Source organism: Oncorhynchus clarkii, unplaced genomic scaffold (genome assembly GCF_045791955.1).
Source record: "Oncorhynchus clarkii lewisi isolate Uvic-CL-2024 unplaced genomic scaffold, UVic_Ocla_1.0 unplaced_contig_3853_pilon_pilon, whole genome shotgun sequence".
Classification (NCBI taxonomy): Eukaryota; Metazoa; Chordata; class Actinopteri; order Salmoniformes; family Salmonidae; genus Oncorhynchus; species Oncorhynchus clarkii.
Window position 1 is genome coordinate 19724 of NW_027258676.1, and position 19876 is coordinate 39599.

General features: G+C 41.4%; 1 protein-coding gene across 2 annotated transcripts; it reads left to right on the forward strand.

Annotated features, from left to right (window-relative positions):
* Positions 1 to 9895: 9895 nt before the first annotated feature.
* LOC139398191 (membrane progestin receptor gamma-B-like) lies at positions 9896 to 19092 on the forward strand. Of its 2 annotated transcripts, XM_071144310.1 has the most exons (8): positions 9896 to 9965; positions 10335 to 10462; positions 12506 to 12711; positions 13841 to 13967; positions 14802 to 14846; positions 16900 to 16996; positions 17693 to 17837; positions 18174 to 19092. In XM_071144310.1, the coding sequence occupies exons 1-8, from the start codon at positions 9912 to 9914 to the stop codon at positions 18452 to 18454; spliced, it is 1083 nt and encodes a 360-aa protein (XP_071000411.1). In that variant the 5' UTR covers positions 9896 to 9911; the 3' UTR covers positions 18455 to 19092. The 2 variants fall into 2 exon arrangements, with proteins under 2 accessions (XP_071000411.1, XP_071000412.1); XM_071144311.1 differs by lacking the exon at positions 14802 to 14846.
* Positions 19093 to 19876: the final 784 nt, after the last annotated feature.

Genomic DNA, 19876 nt, shown 5'->3' on the forward strand with positions numbered 1-19876 from the left:
CATCCACATCCTTCACCTACTCTAGTGCCATTCAGATGGCTCTGATAGCATTAGAGGAGTTCATGGTGCTTTGAGAGTCCGGAGACCCAGGAGAGGAGCACTGCAGCTGGGTTCATTTCACTGTCTGTCTGATCAGATTAGCTCCAGGGTGACCCTACGCTCATTGGGTTTGGGTCCGTGTGAGGCTTTTTGTAGATGGGATGGGGAGGGGGGGGGTTCAGTAAAGAAGATTAAAGCAGAGGAGGTAAGAGGTGAGTGAGTGAAAGAGGGAGGTAGAGGGGGAGAAAGGAAGGTAGAGGAAGCCTCGAGGCATCACTTCATTGTGTAAGACAGAGCTTATGAAGTTGCAAGTCTTCGAGGTAGCTGGAACTCTCATTACATTTGATTTTCTTTTTCTAATCTTTGCTTGGTTTATGATCCCCCTCTGACCTATTTTGAACACCGATGCTCATCTAATTCAGAAGCAGAATAAACATTATCGAATGCAGATAGTTTCAGCAATATCTATTTCAGACGATGGAACAGCAGAGATAATCATTAACCAAAGACCATGTGATCATTCCCTGATTGCTGCCGTTGATTTACCAAACCAGCTAATTAGTGTTTTGCTTTGTCTCGCGGCTCTCCTCTTATAGGCATTGTACTGAATAATATAGTGCATTATGCCACTAACTAGCAGCTGTGTCAGAGCCGGAGGTGACCTCGGTGGCAAGGCTGCCATAACCGTGCCCCAACCAGAGAGAGGGAGCGACCTGAGCTGCTTACCCACCATCAATTATGAATCCGGTCGAGCAGACTGGGCCAGGGAGTGTCTGTCTGCCAGAGACCCGACCTCGCCAACAGACTCCAGAACACCACAACCAAGCAGACGACCCAGTCCAACCTACCTGCTACTGCCGACCTCCAGTCACACTGGCAGCACACACACTAGGACCTACTGTATTGTAATGAATGTGCTGCAAGATGCCACCTGGTTTATGCTGATGTTACACTAAACCCCTGTTTCCATTGGCGCTTTGAAATTGGGGCCAAATTAGGCCATCACTGGGGGCTCTGTTTTGCCTCCAAAAGAGGAAGGTGTTTAGCCTCAAGTAGATTTCTCTCAACAGTCAATAGTGGTTGTTACGCACCAAGTGCTTCTGTCCACTGCATGTGGTGGAAACCAAATGCTAGGTTCAGGTTGCAACATACTGGGTTGTGGCCAGAACCATTGGTCTTTGTTTGGGTTGGTCACAGGGGAATTCTTCATTGTAAAAGCTATAGGTGGGTCAGGGCCTCTGGTAGATTTGGTCTATTAGGTCCCATCTGTTGCTATTAGAAGTCGTATCAGAAACCGTAGGAAATGGCAATCACTGAGGATTCCCTCTCTCTTTCACTACAGTGGAGCTACTGTGGCTATGCATCGTTGGTACAGAAGATATGCTGAAAGATTACTGCTTGTCAGAGGACACAACAAACTCAAAGACTGGATCATGGTGCAAGTTAAAGACGCTAGTAGCAACTGATTTAATTAGTATTTTTCAACCTACATCGCCAGGCTACTGACGCTATGTTACCACAGCAATATTTATTTTTATATGGCTTCTGGGGGTGTTCAGGTGATCAACGTTGTTTTTTATTGGTCATTATAAGCCGTCACTGTAGTTGAATGAACACATTTGACCAAAACAATCCAGACATACTCAAAACCATGATGCTAATACCGATATTAGGCGTTAGGATTCCCCAACCTGTGAGGTAAGGTAGGCTTCTGAGCTGTTCACCTTGAGGACCTTTCAGAAATCTACCCTGTAATGTTTACATATGAAAAGACTGACATCTTGTGGTAAAGTGTGATATTGCAGGCGTGTCAGTGAGCTCGCGTTTTAGTCACCTGTCACATGTATTATAGCAGGGAAGAGGGTTGAACTCTCCTGAAAGACTGTCTGGAATTCAACAAACTACCGTTCATTTTTTAAAAATGTTTGATTACTCATTATTTGCATCAAGAATATGACATTTCAATTATGAGGTCAAATAATCTCATAACAGTGATGTTTCTAAAACATCCAGAGATCTATGCTCCAAATGTCCAACAATCTGGTTTGGATTTAGCCAACTATTTAATACAATTGCATAAAATGTATAAGTTATTTCAGTCTCAGTGTCCTGAGTCTCTCAGGGGTCCCAGGTGATACTATATGCAAGGATGCCATGAACCCAGAGTCCACCATGAACCCTGTGCATGTCAACACAGGAAGAGTCCACCATGAACCCTGTGCATGTCAACACAGGAAGAGTCCACCATGAACCCTGTGCATGTCAACACAGGAAGAGTCCACCATGAACCCTGTGCATGTCAACACAGGAAGAGTCCACCATGAACCCTGTGCATTTCAACACAGGAAGAGTCCACCATGAACCCTGTGCATGTCAACACAGGAAGAGTCCACCATGAACCTCCTGTGCACGTCAACACAGGAAGAGTCCACCATGAACCCTGTGCGCGTCAACACAGGAAGAGTCCACCATGAACCCTGTGCATGTCAACACAGGAAGAGTCCACCATGAACCTCCTGTGCATTTCAACACAGGAAGAGTCCACCATGAACCCTGTGCACATCAACACAGGAAGAGTCCACCATGAACCCTGTGCACGTCAACACAGGAAGAGTCCACCATGAACCCTGTGCACGTCAACACAGGAAGAGTTAACTATGAACCCTGTGCATTTCAACACAGGAAGAGTCCCACCATGAACCTCCTGTGCACATCAACACAGGAAGAGTCAACCATGAACCTCCTGCGCATGCATTTCTATCCGAAATGTTCAGTGAGCTAAGGGCCGCCACCTGAACTTTGACCCCGAGAGGTTTGGAGAGTGTGTGACGTTTAGGACTGATGACCCGAACCACAATGACATCACTGTGAAAGGCTGTGTCATTTCATCAACCTCTTGTGGAGAATTGGGTGGGAAAACTTGCACATCAGATTGACATCTGGCCAATGAGTGATCTTCTCTTTTGAATGTAGGCTACCAACGTGGTCTCGGAGCGTTTCATATTATTCTGTACGTCAATCCGAGACAATCCGAGACATGGTTGTATAATTTAGTGGAAGTCTATCACCTATTTTGAATATGTTACGAATTGCAATTTGTAGAATTTGTTACGAATTGCAATTTGTAGAATATGTTACGAATTGCCATTTGTTGTGGCTAAAGCTAACCCATCCACCCAGAACAACCACCCTCCTTTCGTTTTTACCTCAAGTAACCTGTCTTATGTAACCATAACAAACGTAACATATCAAACTAATTTGGGGGACCCAGATTTATATTTACTATGTTACGTCTACTCTGAGACCAGTCTGAGGCTACTCACGTGTGTAAAGTATAGGCCTGTAACATAAACGTGTTAATACGCTCCATTTTCCCTGTTTTAGTTTGTGTGTCAGCTAGGTCTAATGATACAGTGTGCATACTAATTTACCTGTTGTGACAAAGTGTGTCCGACTCTTAATCAGTGAAATTCGGGATACAATTGGCTGAATGGCGGAGCTATCCTTCAGCACCACAACGTTTTCCCTGAACACCTCTATCTCAATATGCAATAATAGGCTACTTGCAGTTCAGCACCACACAAACACCACATAACTAATTGAGGATGATCATATGTAATGTGTAGGCCTATGTGAAAGGAACAATTTAAATAGACACATTTCATGCGTCTTCTGTTTTGTTCTTTCATACAATGTCCTTATCGAAGGTGTTAAATTGGATTGCAACACTATCAATCCATTGAGATTTGTAAAAAAAAATTGTAAAGCTAACCAAATTGGATTGTTTCCCCCCCTCCAAAATCTGAACTTTTACCTTTCCAGGCAATTTGAGACTTTCCAAATTAATGTGTACGCATTCCTAGCATGATTTGATATCACTGTCATTACATCACTACATTAAACTAGGCTACATTAAACTAGGCTACATTAAACTAGACTACATTAAACTAGGCTACATTAAACTAGACTACATTAAACTAGGCTACATTAAACTGGGCTACATTAAACTAGACTGCATTAAACTAGACTGCATTAAACTAGACTACATTAAACTAGACTACATTAAACTAGACTACATTAAACTAGGCTACATTAAACTAGGCTACATTAAACTAGGCTACATTAAACTAGGCTACATTAAACTAGACTACATTAAACTAGGCTACATTAAACTAGACTGCATTAAACTAGACTACATTAAACTAGGCTACATTAAACTAGGCTACATTAAACTAGACTGCATTAAACTAGACTGCATTAAACTAGACTGCATTAAACTAGACTGCATTAAACTAGACTGCATTAAACTAGGCTACATTAAACTAGACTACATTAAACTAGACTACATTAAACTAGACTACATTAAACTAGACTGCATTAAACTAGGCTACATTAAACTAGGCTACATTAAACTAGACTACATTAAACTAGGCTACATTAAACTAGACTACATTAAACTAGACTACATTAAACTAGGCTGCATTAAACTAGACTGCATTAAACTAGGCTACATTAAACTAGGCTACATTAAACTAGGCTACATTAAACTAGACTACATTAAACTAGGCTGCATTAAACTAGACTACATTAAACTAGACTACATTAAACTAGGCTACATTAAACTAGGCTACATTAAACTAGGCTACATTAAACTAGGCTACATTAAACTAGGCTACATTAAACTATGCTACATTAAACTAGGCTACATTAAACTAGGCTACATTAAACTATGCTACATTAAACTAGGCTACATTAAACTAGGCTACATTAAACTAGACTACATTAAACTAGACTACATTAAACTAGGCTACATTAAACTAGACTACATTAAACTACCTAATGGTTCATGTTTACTTGCCGTCACCTGGTTACAAGTCCCAGTGAAGATGTTTTATCCAATCCCAGATGGCAGATACTCCACACTACCAGGTAACAACACACTGGTGTCTTGGGAGGAAATACAGTGTTTTGATAAAGAATACCTCAGGGGCAAAATCTGTATAGCTCTCACAAGAGATTCTTCTGTTTGAACCTCGTTTGTCTTTGTGTTCAGGCCTAATGGGCTTCCCGTTTGGTTTTAAAAGTCATTCAAAGGGATGACTCACCAAGTTGTCACAAATAGCATATTGAATGAATCACCAAGACGTCACAAATAGCATATTGAATCAATCATCAAGACGTTACAAATAGCATATTGAATGAGTCACCAAGTCGTCACAAATAGCATATTGAATGAATCACCAAGACGTCACAAATAGCATATTGAATCAATCATCAAGACGTTACAAATAGCATATTGAATGAGTCACCAAGTCATCACAAATAGCATATTGAATGAGTCACCAAGTCATCACAAATAGCATATTGAATGAGTCACCAAGTCATCACAAATAGCATATTGAATGAATCACCAAGTCATGAATGTCATCACAAATAGCACCAAGTCGTCACAAATAGCATATTGAATGAATCACCAAGTCGTCACAAATAGCATATTGAATGAGTCACCAAGTCATCACAAATAGCATATTGAATGAATCACCAAGTCATCACAAATAGCATATTGAATGAATCACCAAGTCATCACAAATAGCATATTGAATGAATCACCAAGTCATCACCAAGTCGTCACCAAATAGCATATTGAATGAATCACCAAGTCATCACAAATAGCATATTGAATGAGTCACCAAGTCATCACAAATAGCATATTGAATGAGTCACCAAGTCATCACAAATAGCATATTGAATGAATCACCAAGTCGTCACAAATAGCATATTGAATGTCACCAAGTCATCACAAATAGCATATTGAATGAATCACCAAGTCATCACAAATAGCATATAGCATATTGAATGAATCACCAAGTCATCACAAATAGCATATTGAATGAATCACCAAGTCATCACAAATAGCATATTGAATGAAGTCACCAAGTCATCACAAATAGCATATTGAATGAATCACCAAGTCATCACAAATAGCATATTGAATGAGTCACCAAGTCATCACAAATAGCATATTGAATGAATCACCAAGTCATCACAAATAGCATATTGAATGAAGTCACCAAGTCATCACAAATAGCATATTGAATGAATCACCAAGTCATCACAAATAGCATATTGAATAGCAATATCACAAATAGCATATTGAATGAATCACCAAGTCATCACAAATAGCATATTGAATGAGTCACCAAGTCATCACAAATAGCATATTGAATGAATCACCAAGTCGTCACAAATAGCATATTGAATGAATCACCAAGTCGTCACAAATAGCATATTGAATGAATCACCAAGTCATCACAAATAGCATATTGAATGAATCACCAAGTCATCACAAATAGCATATTGAATGAGTCACCAAGTCATCACAAATAGCATATTGAATGAATCACCAAGTCATCACAAATAGCATATTGAATGAATCACCAAGTCATCACAAATAGCATATTGAATGAGTCACCAAGTCATCACAAATAGCATATTGAATGAATCACCAAGTCATCACAAATAGCATATTGAATGAGTCACCAAGTCATCACAAATAGCATATTGAATGAATCACCAAGTCATCACAAATAGCATATTGAATGAGTCACCAAGTCGTCACAAATAGCATATTGAATGAATCACCAAGTCGTCACAAATAGCATATTGAATGAATCACCAAGTCATCACAAATAGCATATTGAATGAGTCACCAAGTCATCACAAATAGCATATTGAATGAGTCACCAAGTCATCACAAATAGCATATTGAATGAGTCACCAAGTCATCACAAATAGCATATTGAATGAATCACCAAGTCGTCACAAATACCATATTGAATGAGTCACCAAGTCGTCACAAATAGCATATTGAATGAGTCACCAAGTCATCACAAATAGCATATTGAATGAGTCACCAAGTCATCACAAATAGCATATTGAATGAATCACCAAGTCATCACAAATACCATATTGAATGAATCACCAAGTCATCACAAATAGCATATTGAATGAATCACCAAGTCATCACAAATAGCATATTGAATGCATTGGATTTAATTGACGTTTAATTGAAAGATGTACAAATATGTGTGATGTTTCATGGTGTGTTGTAGTCCTCCTGTAGAATACATTATTGGTCCTTTACTTTGTTCTTTCCCTCTTTGTCTGGGGACATGTCACTTAGGTGAACCTGCCAGGTCTAGGGGACATGTCACTTAGGTTAACCTGCCAGGTCTAAGGACATGTCACTTAGGTGAACCTGCCAGGTTTAGGGACATGTCACTCTGGTTGGTTAACCTGCCAGGTCTAGGGACATGTCACTCTGGTTGGTTAACCTGCCGGGTCTGGGGACATGTCACTCTGGTTGGTTAACCTGCCAGATCTAGGGACATGTCACTCTGGTTGGTTAACCTGCCAGGTCTAGGGACATGTCACTCTGGTTGGTTAACCTGCCGGGTCTGGGGAGATGTCTGGATAGACCTAAAAATAGTTTTGCAGCAACTCTCCCCATCTAACCTGACAGAGCTTGAGCGAATCTGCAGAGAAGAATGGGATAAACTCCCCAAATGCAGCTGTGCCAAGCTTGAGCATCATACCCAAGAGGGCTTGAGGCTGTAATCTATTATTATGAGCCATCCTCCCATCCGCAGCCTCCACTGCACTGACCCTCACTTAACCTAACCCTACTCATAACCCTATCAAATTGTTGAGTATCTTCAGATAAAATGTGACATTAATTTGTAATGGTACTGCAGGTAAAAGATCAGGCTCTTCTGTGATCTGTAGGACCATCATGTCTGTGCTGATATAGGCCTAGCCATGTAGTTGTTACTCAGTTTACACGCTTGGTTAATTTTTACACGTTCTAGTTACTGAGATTTGAGATTAACTGTCCTCAAGTGAACCAAACCTTAGATCTACAGTAGTTATGTCCAGTCAAAGCAATACAACATCATTTGTAACTCTATTCCAACAAACAAAGCAACAAAATAAAATAAAATAAAGACAACATTTATTTACACATGACAGAAAATTACTAAGAAAAGGCCACACTTAATGTTCAGACACTGTTTCCACTTGCTACGTCTGTAGCAAAAGTGAAATATGTTTTCATTCTTTGTGTTCAGATTTTGAACAACCTAACATGGAAGAATGTTAATTTAAGCTTTCAGTCATCTCTGGGTGTGACACTCGTTCTGTGGGCAGATGACATGCGTACATGCCTCTTTCTAACATGGAAGGAATGAGTGAAAGAGATGTTTCTTTCTACCACTTACACCCTTCATTCATTGGGAGCCTTTATCTGGTGTGACTGAAACTCAGTTTGCATATTTGGCAGAGTTCAATATAGCCTGGTCCCAGATTTGTTTGTGCTGTTACCCAATGACCATACAGATCTTAATTTGATCTTTTTGTTGCTGAGAATTTTCCTGCCGAGCAGGAAATGCAAACTTGAAGTGTATTTAAGGTTTAAAAAGTATTCTAAAGTTTATAATTTCCACTTTAAAATGTCACTTGATTTGCTCTAATGAAAAACATATCAACCCTTACAAAAATGTCCATTAATTATAATCCACATAATAATTCACATTTCCTGTTGCTACAGGACTATTTTCCTCCTGTAGAAAACTGGCTCATATTAAGATCCTACATGTGTAGGAGTTGGAAAGACAGCACAAACAGATCTGGGACCAGGCTAAATTCACTGCTAATCTCCAGACATCTTCACTTAGGTGTCTCTTAATGAGAAATGGCCACCCATTCTAAAGTGATTCTTAAGACAATGAATGTCAGTAACTGCTGGTTCCTTGGAGACTGAGGTAGTGCTTGTTTTTGTCACTGTTACCTTGTCGTTGAACCAAGATTCCTCACTGCGAAACCATTTTTATAAATGTCCAGGTAAAAAAAGATACAATTTCATTACAATGAATAGCTTAAATAATACCTGTTTTTATTTTGTATTTCTTCCCCATGACTTGCATACACTCTTGTAAAGTATCAGAACAGGTACAACCATGCATACAGACAATCAGACAAACAAAAACGAGTTGTCTTATTTTGAGTTGTCTTGTGTCTTATTTCTTATTGACATGAATCTGATGTGGGACTGCCAGATATTGTGGAAATCATTTGGTCTGCCTTTGATGTTACAGTAGGACCTAAATCTTGTCCTCAAGGGTGAAGCTAGATATTTCATTTAGCCACTGTGTTCAAGTAGGAGGATTGTAGATTTACAGAATAATGTTGTGCATTTCTTTGCTGCATACATAGACCGATCAATATATATTTTTCTGATACTTATTCCATGGATCTAGTTCACGAGTACCAAGCAGACACAAGCGAGGCGAGGCAGGGGTTGAAATCTCTAAACATCCCTGTGAAAGCTGCTAAACTCGCTGTACTGCTGTGCTCTTTCCCCTTTGTGATTGTTAGGCTACCGTAATCAGTCATTAACGTATTGTTTTTACTTCAGAGAACAATAGGCCAACTGCTCTCAAAGACAAACTCTGTAACTCATAAACCATTATCTTTTTTAAATATGAAAGCTTTTGGTAAGACTTCTGTTGCCCTTTTCAAAAGTGTTCTTCCTTGGCAGCTTTTTCAAAGAATGTGAATATTTTTGTGTGTCTGTGTGTGAACATGAACTCAGCTGCTCAACACCCTTTTTGTCTTAGGGTGAAACTAGATGGGGTGTGCAGAGCCTGACGAGAGAGAGAGACAGAGAGAGAGAGAGAGAGGAGGAGTGGAACAGGTGTACTGAATGTTCTGGATGGGTGGGGAGTGGGAGGGAGGAACCGACAGAACAACATAGCAACAACCTTATAAAGGGAAAGATGCTCCCTCTCTCTGGCTCCACTGTCCTCTCAGACAACATGCTCAGCCTTATTAAACTGCCCAGAGTCTTCACCATCCACCAAGTCCCAAAAGTAAGTTACTTTACTTCACTACGTTTTAGAATGACAAATCCTACAATATTATTTTCAGAGTCGAGGTTATATTTTATATTTAAGTCCAGTTAATTCAGAAGTTGAACATGTGGACATGGAATTTGAGTGGAACACTATTCTGAGTCTTGTGTTTATTCTTGACACTTAGAATGTCAAGAATGTATCATTGTGACTCCCCTCAAGAATCCCCTACTTTCACTGGGAAATATGTCAACATCATAACCATTGGGTTTACAGTAAACAGGTTCCTCTCTATATGTATCTAGATATAGCCTACTACCGTGTGGTGAATGACTGTTGGCCAACTGTTCAGTAACCCTGGGTTTTGTTTTGTTTTGTTTTGTTTAGGTGTTCCATGAGGACAGCATCATCTCAGGCTACCGACACCCTCGCAGCTCAGCCACTGACTGCATCCTCAGCCTCTTCCAGCTGACCAATGAAACGCTCAATATCTGGACACACTTCCTGCCCACATGGTATAGCCGAGCGACACCTGTTACACTTACGGGGTTCCTTGTGAACGCCACATAGGGGCACATGTTTTGGTCACACTTTATTTGGATCGTCCCACACAAGATGCTCTGTAGATGGTCATACTATCAACAAATCTGTTTAGCAATTGCTTGCTAAATTTAACTTAGGGTTAGGTTTATTATCATGGTTAGGGTTAGTGGATAGTTATTTCAATCAAATGTATTTATAAAGCCCTTCTTACATCAGCTGATGTCACAAAGTGCTGTACAGAAACATTGCCATTTGTTAACAGTTATTGAACATCTACAAACCATCTACTTGGGACTATCTAAATACAGTGTTACCCAGCACTAACACACCTAATTCAGGGTTGAAGGGTTATTAGTTCATTAGTGGAATCAGATGTATACGTGCTGGGTAAGAACTAAAATGTCCTGTCACAGCAGTGGTATGTGTCCTTAAGACAGAGTTGTACTAAATTCAAAACCTTAACATCCTTCATAGATTAAAACAAATTGAGCTCTTCTCCTTAGATTCTTTATTCAAAAAGTCTTCATCCCAAAAAACAATGATCCGTATAGTTAAATGTGTGTCAGGTAAATCCTGTGAATGTGAGTTAATAGGAGATGGGGGGACTTCTCAAACTATTTAATAACCTGTATAACATCTCTTTGAGGATCATTGTAGTATTCAATGCAGACCGAGACGAGAGTAAACAGTTGAACTTTTCTCTCATGTTTAGTGTTATCAATTGGATACGAACAATGAACATAACGTCTTTTAACGACAGAAAAGAAGCAACTGCATATTGAAAGATGCTCTCTCACTCTCAATTCCCTGGAACAATGTTGCTTTGGATTTGGACTAAACCAGAAAACATGATTAACAGGTTTTATTGAATAGCAGCTGAAGCATATTCCACAGGCTTGAGGCCTTCCACAGGAAGTGGTAGTTGATTAGTAGTGTAGCATGGTGTATGTGACTGTCTACCTGATGACAGTCGTTAAGACACTTGCCTCTGCACTGCAAAGATCAAGGACTCCCCTTTCTATTTCTCTCTCCCTCTCTCTCTGTCTCCTTCTTCTCTCTCCTCTCACAGCTCTCAAATGAGTTGCCACAATTAGTGAACAGCTCAGTGTAGCGATGGGGAAAACCACAAATAAGGTTTATTTGTTAATGAGGTGTGCAGAGACATGGAAACACAGCCCGCTGCCTCTGTAACTACTGTGTACAGGCCAGGGAAAACCTTGTGGTAGATACAGTAACTCACTGTGGTTGACTGAACTGGAGAATACAGTCATCTTACAAAATACCAGGCTGGTTAAAGGGGATTTTTTTGTCTTTTTTTTTAAAGCTATCACTGTGATGTTTAGGCAAACAATCCAAAATAGTGATTTCATTTTGAAGAATCATAATTAACTTGCATTCTGATTTGAATGCTGAAACAAGTACCACAAAATTGGTAAAGGATTGCTCCCCCGATAAACAATTGGTCCTGAAGGAGTGTGTCCTCCAGGGCCAAACTAACCCTCTGTGTGTCCTGACAGGTACTTCTCATGGAAGCTGCTGACGGTGGTCCTGAAGGAACGCCTCCTCCAGGGCCAAACTAACCCTCTGTGTGTCCTGACAGGTACTTCTCATGGAAGCTGCTGACGGTGGTCCTGAAGGAACGCCTCCTCCAGGGCCAAACTAACCCTCTGTGTGTCCTGACAGGTACTTCTCATGGAAGCTGCTGACGGTGGTCCTGAAGGAACGCCTCCTCCAGGGCCAAACTAACCCTCTGTGTGTCCTGACAGGTACTTCTTATGGAAGCTGCTGATGGTGGTCCTGATGGAACGCGTCCTCCAGGGCCAAACTAATCCTCTGTGTGTCCTGACAGGTACTTCTTATGGAAGCTGCTGACGGTGGTCCTGATGGAACGCGTCCTCCAGGGCCAAACTAACCCTCTGTGTGTCCTGACAGGTACTTCTTATGGAAGCTGCTGACGGTGGTCCTGAAGGAACGCCTCCTCCAGGGCCAAACTAACCCTCTGTGTGTCCTGACAGGTACTTCTCATGGAAGCTGCTGACGGTGGTCCTGACGCGAGACGTGTGGAGCGACTCGTTCACATGGCCCCTCCTGGTGTTCCTGATGTCGTGCTGTGTGTACCCGCTGGCCTCTAGCTGTGCCCACACCTTCAGCACCATGTCAACACGCGCACGACACATCTGCTTCTTCTTCGACTACGGAGCTCTGAGTCTCTACAGCCTGGGTGAGTAGACATGTCATAGAAATGGAATTCTATTCAAAAGAACATTGTTGCCCCTAGCGACATGACTACTATGTGATGCAGGTGTATTCCTAGAGGGAACGGCATTGTATGGATTCTATCTAGTCAATGTATAAAGTTTTGAACCTGCAGGTCTTTTAACTGAGAGTCCTTGTATGATACCCCGATGGAGTTAGAATGGGTAGGAAGCACAGGAGGTTGGTGGCACCTTTATAGGGGAGGATGGGCTTGTGGTAATGGCTGGAGCGGAATCCGTGGAATGGTAAACATTGTTTGATGCCATTCCATTTGCTCCATTCCAGCCATTATTATGAGCTGGCCTCCCCTCAGCAGCCTCCACTGGTAGGAAGGGAATGTAGTCCCATTCAAATGGATGTTCTGGTCCGCGTGTTAATGCCTCCTTACAGATCTGATGGAAGTGCATGTGTGGAAGATAAATGGCACTGCCTGGCCTACCACAGGCTCTATGACCATATTTGACCCACCCATTCAATCCTTTTGGATTTAGGAGGGGCTTACAAAAGGTGTCTAGGGGTGGCAGTAGGGGATGATGTGTAAAAACGCATAACGGTTTGCATTTATATAGCTCTGCACCCAGTTTTAAAAATCCCTTTGTGTGTAGCAGGTCTTTAACAGGACATCATGTACAGTCAGGGTAACTATACCCTCAAACTAACTCATGTGTAGCACCAACCTGCCATACAAAGGGCGTTATTAGTTATGGAAATGCATCCAGGAATGTGCTTAAGCACATGTACCATGGATACTGAGACCTGGACCAGCCAGTCCTCAGATTGGAACCTACACTTCTTCCAGCATCTGCATGCTGAAGGGTGACAGTGTGTGTTTTGTATACACACGTATGAATGCCTTTCCCACATGAGTTCCCACATGGAGGATCTTAATTTGAGCCAGTTTGCAACAGCAGGAAAGATCTCCTGGAACAGGGTGATCAAATGAAGATCCTCCATCTGTATGTGTGTATATTATACACATCGATATAGTCTATGGTATATACACACAGTTTGCAGTACCTGTGTATGCACACACATGTTTATGTATTTGTGTCTATTCCTGCATGTATGGTTATGCATATTTCATTCCCCTCCAGGCTCTGCCATAACATATTCTGCCTACGTGATTCCTGATAAGTGGGTGAACAGTTCGTTCCACCAGTACTATATCCCCATCGCTGTGGTAAACACTGTCATCTGTACCGCCTTAGCCTGCTACTCCAGGTGAGAGAGCTTTCTACTGGAAGGCCACTGTTGTTTTGCAGGTTAGTGTTTTTTCTTGTCCCGGAGGCAGCTCTGCAGAGTGGTCACTAGTTGGCACAGCCACAAAGTCATCAAATCTGATTTTAAACCTAACCTTAACCCCAACCTTAACCACACTGCTAAATCTAACCTTAAATGAAAAACAAAAAGCAAATGTTTGTTTTCATGAATGTTTACAATATAGCCAGCTGGCCTATCGAAGGGGGAAACGCTCAGTTCTGCCTCCAGGACAAGACTCGTGACAATAAATGTCAACCTGCCTGTTGTTTAGCAACCACTCAATCGCAGGCATCTCATAGTGCTAATGAGGATATTGTATAATTAGCTCTGGGTTTTAAAGGAATGTGATTGTACAACTTGACCCCTAGCTTTGGATGTTGTGAATTAATAAGATTACAAAATGACAATATTCCTCCAACCAGAAACAATCACATTTAGTCTAAATCCTACTGTGTGGACACATATTTGACATGAAACATTTTAACGTACATTTCATGTAGATTTGATACACACACTGCTGTTATGAATTAATTTGGGGGAATGAAACTGCTCCTTTCAGTTCCTTTCTGTCAAAATATCATGCATGATAGGAGGCAAATTGGACCTGTCTTTTACCTCAGCTTAGCTTCACTGTGTAGCAGCTATTGTGACTTGGCTTGTCATCGTACACTAAGCCTACACGTTGTTGTTAAAACGCACACTGACTGGTTTGGCTACCTTTCTTCATAATTATTACTGAGTATTCTCTGCTTGATGGCAGTCTCACAATGCTTCTCCCTCCTCTTCTCTGCTAAGGCTTGGTTTACCATATATCCAATATAACCATGACATCATAAAAAGGTAAACATCATGTCGTCTGCTGTGCTACTGCTAACCTAACTCAGTGTGCTACTGCTAACCTAACTCAGTGTGCTACTGCTAACCTAACTCAGTGTGCTACTGCTAACCTAACTCAGTGTGCTACTGCTAACCTAACTCAGTGTGCTACTGCTAACCTAACTCAGTGTGCTACTGCTAACCTAACTCAGTGTGCTACTGCTAACCTAACTCCCTGTGCTACTGCTAACCTATCTCCCTGTGCTACTGCTAACCTAACTCAGTGTGCTACTGCTAACCTAACTCACTGTGCTACTGCTAACCTAACTCAGTGTGCTACTGCTAACCTAACTCAGTGTGCTACTGCTAACCTAACTCAGTGTGCTACTGCTAACCTAACTCAGTGTGCTACTGCTAACCTATCTCCCTGTGCTACTGCTAACCTAACTCAGTGTGCTACTGCTAACCTAACTCAGTGTGCTACTGCTAACCTAACTCAGTGTGCTACTGCTAACCTATCTCTCTGTGCTACTGCTAACCTAACTCAGTGTGCTACTGCTAACCTAACTCAGTGTGCTACTGCTAACCTAACTCAGTGTGCTACTGCTAACCTAACTCAGCGTGCTACTGCTAACCTAACTCAGTGTGCTACTGCTAACCTAACTCAGTGTGCTACTGCTAACCTAACTCACTGTGCTACTGCTAACCTATCTCCCTGTGCTACTGCTAACCTAACTCACTGTGCTACTGCTAACCTAACTCACGGTCTATCACAGGAGGTTGGTGGCACCTTAATTGGGGAGGATGGGCTCATGGTAGTGGCTGGAGCAGAATGGGTGGAATGGTATCAAATACATCAAACGCATGATTTCCATTTTCACATATGTAGACACTGGTTTGGTGCTGGAGATAATGAATATGAGGTTGAAAAGTGGCGGAGTTGCCCTTGAAATATCAGTGGCACTATGCACCTCCCTTTTCAATTATGTGGGTGTGAGCTAACAAAAAAACATGTAGGCCTCGTCACTCCATAGATAGACTATCAAGTGTGGTTTTATTTGGAAGAGGTGGTAAGGAGAGGGAAGACATGTACAGTAGTTAGCAACAGATTGTGTGTTCTTTATGTGAAGAGGGAGTTGGCTTCATTTACACTGGAATGTGTTTCAAAGCTACAAAAACAGAATCCATTTTGCTAATCTGATCTGACAATGACTCAGCAGTTATGATTGTGTGAAAGGTAAAGAGAGCAAGTGAGTGAATTTAATTAAAGCCGTGCATTCGGAAAGCATTCAGACCCCTTGACTTTTCCCACATTTGTTTAAAAAAAAAAAGTTTTTGCTATTAGACTAGAAATTGAGCTCATGTGCATCCTGTTTCCATTGATCCTCCTTGAGATGTTTCTACAACTTGATTGAAGACCGCCTGTGGCAAATTCAATTGATTGGATAAGATGTGGAAAAGCACATGTCTATTTAAGGTCCCACAGTTGACAGTGCAGGTCAGAGCAAAAATCAAGCCATGAGGTTGAAGGAATTGTCCGTAGAGCTCCGAGACAGGATGGTGTCGAGGCACAGATCTGGGGAAGGGTACCAAATCATTTCTGCAGCATTGAAGGTCCCCAAGAACACAGTGGCCTCCATCATTCTTAAACGGAAGAAGTCCAGTGGTCTCAATACTCTCCAAATGCACTGTAAGTGATGTGTGACGGGAAAACCAGGAAAATGTCCTGTGTAATATTTAAACAAGATGAGTTCATACTAGATACAAAAATGCACTGAAAAGGTGTCTATTTGGGAGCAAGTTCATAAAGGCTCCAGTTTATTCCCAAATTCAATAACGGGAAATGGGTTTCTAATCATTTTAATAACCATGCAACAGTAATGCAATAATTTGATCTCTAGATGCTGTTAAGAGCATCTTGTATTCATCTATCCTTAATGCACAGAGATGGGGAACAAAGAGATGGCATACGTTGATTAATTCAAATCCATAATTATTTGCAGTGTATAACGAATGTGCATGGATTTGGCTCATTGTGATGGCTGATAAAACAACCATAACTTTTTTTTCCCTTCAGATTCTCAGAGTGTAAGAGCCCAAAGTTTGGCAAATTTTTCCGCATTCTAGCTTTCGCATTACCCTACCTGTTCGACAACATTCCTCTCTTCTACAGGGTGAGTCATTACATTTCTCACCCCTCTGTGTGACAGACTTCTTCTGTGCCTGAGGAAAAGCTAAAGTATAGAACAGTGTTTGTCATATTGAAGTGTACTGTGTCAATGTTTGATTCATGTGATGTTTTAATCGTTTTTTTTGCCAGGTCATGTGACTAGGGATGAAAATGAGCTGAAGTTTCTCTGATTATTGTACGACTATATCTTTTGAAACCTAGCAAGCTCTGTACACTTTGTTTTCTGGTTAATGGTATAATTATGGTCAAGTCAGTGGAATGCAGGTGTACATTAAAGTATTTATGAACAGTTCTGAAATTCTGTATGCACAGCTATTGGATCTTAATTTGACCAGTTTCTCACAGCAGTAAAATAATCCTGCAGCAACAGAAATGTTGATTATAATTATAGATTATAATTCATGAACATTTTTGTATGGGTTGATACGTTTTAAGTTGGGGCAAATCAAGTCTGAAATTTTGAACTGTAAATTACCAATGTTAAAATATTTTTTAAAGCTCAAATACACTACAAGTTGGTGTTTCCTGCTGTATAGGAAATGTCCTGCAACAACCGGGTGATCAAATTAATATCCTACAGCTGTACCATGCTATCTTGGTTCAAAAGCCATGTGGAGTATGACTGTGATGAAGCCTGTCACGTGACTCGAGGCTAATACATTCTACTGTGTTTTGACAGCTCTTTCTTTGTGTGGGTGAGGGCTGCACTGACAACGATACCAACGCTCTCCACCACACCCACATCGCCCTGGCCTTCCTGACCGCATTCCTCTTCGCCACACACCTACCAGAGCGCCTGGCCCCCGGCAGCTTCGACTACATAGGTCAAAGTGCATGGTCTATCTGGAAAGGCTGCTTGTTTGATTCATTTCAGAATGATTTGTCACTGTATTGTGCAAGACTTGTTGTAATACAGTGGATACTGATCAACACTGGCTTGACATTAGTGGTACGACATATGTAGCATTAAAACAACATAGTCATCTTTATATCACTGCCTCTGGGTCTCACTGTGTCTTCCTGTTTCCCCCTTATGCTGTGGAGGCCAGTTCCTCTGTTGCTGGCCAGTTACAGTTCTCCTCGTTGAGTTTTGCTTCTTACCTCTCCTGTACCAATACTACTGTAGGTATTTAACCACAGTCCTTTTGCACCCTCTGCAGGTCACAGCCACCAACTGTTCCACGTGTTCGGCATAATCGGCACTCATTTCCAGATGGAGGCCATTGAGCAGGACATGGTGACGCGACGCCCGTGGCTCCTCACGTACTCTCTGCCCATCACCTTCACCAACACACTGGGGGCGGCACTGCTGAGTGTAACCCTCAGCCTTGGCATCATCTTCCTCTTTAGTCTGCCTCTGGTCTGGTCAGCCACCCGGGGAGAACACACTGAGAAGAAGACACAGTCACATCCAATAGCCAAGGGCTGCCAGTACCACTAGCACTAGCCATTAGCTACATGCTAATGATAATGTATACGGGATGTAGGAACTGGATGGCTCAGTTGGTGGAGCATGGTTCCTGTAATGCCGGGATTGTGGATTTGATTCACAGGGCCACCCACACGTAAAATGTATACAAGCATGAATGTAAGTCACTTTGGATAAGAGCGTCTGCTAAATGGCATATATTTGTATTCTATTACTATGATTAAACTGGACACTGTGGTGGGGGTGGGCTTGGGAGAAGAGGTGAACAACTGAAGTGAACCACTATTGCTTCTTGGTGTTGGATAGAGGTGAAGTCATGACAAGATACAATGCTGAAGGAGCAATGAACTGTTCTTCACATTGTCAGCACGGATGAATAAACTGGTAGCTGAACAAGAGCTCCATATATACTGCAATGAGGGACAGACAGAGTTAGTGGTACCTCTGGTAGTATTACATTGACTATAGGACAAGTACACAGTACTAAACACGTAGGCCTTGCTTTTGTTCGCTGATTTACCAACGCTACTGAGGAGCAGGAAGAAACTGAAGCAGTTGGAAGTCACAAACTGTATATGAAGAATCAATCCACTGAGGAGCAGGAAGAGACTGGAGCAGTTGGAAGTCACAAACTGTATATGAAGAATCAATCCACTCGGCATAATCGGCACTCATTTCCAGATGGAGGCCATTGAGCAGGACATGGTGACGCGACGCCCGTGGCTCCTCACGTACTCTCTGCCCATCACCTTCACCAACACACTGGGGGCGGCACTGGAAGAGTGCAGGAAGAGACTGGAGCAGTTGGAAGTCACAAACTGTATATGAAGAATCAATCCACTGAGGAGCAGGAAGAGACTGGAGCAGTTGGAAGTCACAAACTGTATATGAAGAATCAATCCACCGAGGAGCAGGAAGAGACTGGAGCAGTTGGAAGTCAAACTGTATATGAAGAATCAATCCACTGAGGAGCAGGAAGAGACTGTAGCAGTTGGAAGTCACAAACTGTATATGAAGAATCAATCCACTGAATGTTACATGAAGACGAATTTTCAATATTCCTTCAATTTAGTTTTTCTTTTTAAACACTTTATTTTTATACTAAATATATTTATCACTTGATAATTTTTCATACACAAACAATGGATATGTACCACAAACACATCAACAATTTTAGGACCATAGTCTGTAGCCTAAGGGCTGATAAGTAGAGGGTATTTGGTAGTATATTGTAAACTAAAATCAGCACTGAAGGATACAATAACTTATTAATGAAGTGTACAGTATGTATGATGGGCAGCTACTAAAGTGAAGGTGCCTTTTAGAGATACAAGTGATACATGTCAGATCGCGTTCCTGTAAACTGTTAAGTACAGTATTATTTAAAGCATCACCAAGACATTATAGTTCTCCGTTACACAATAAACGTTTTCT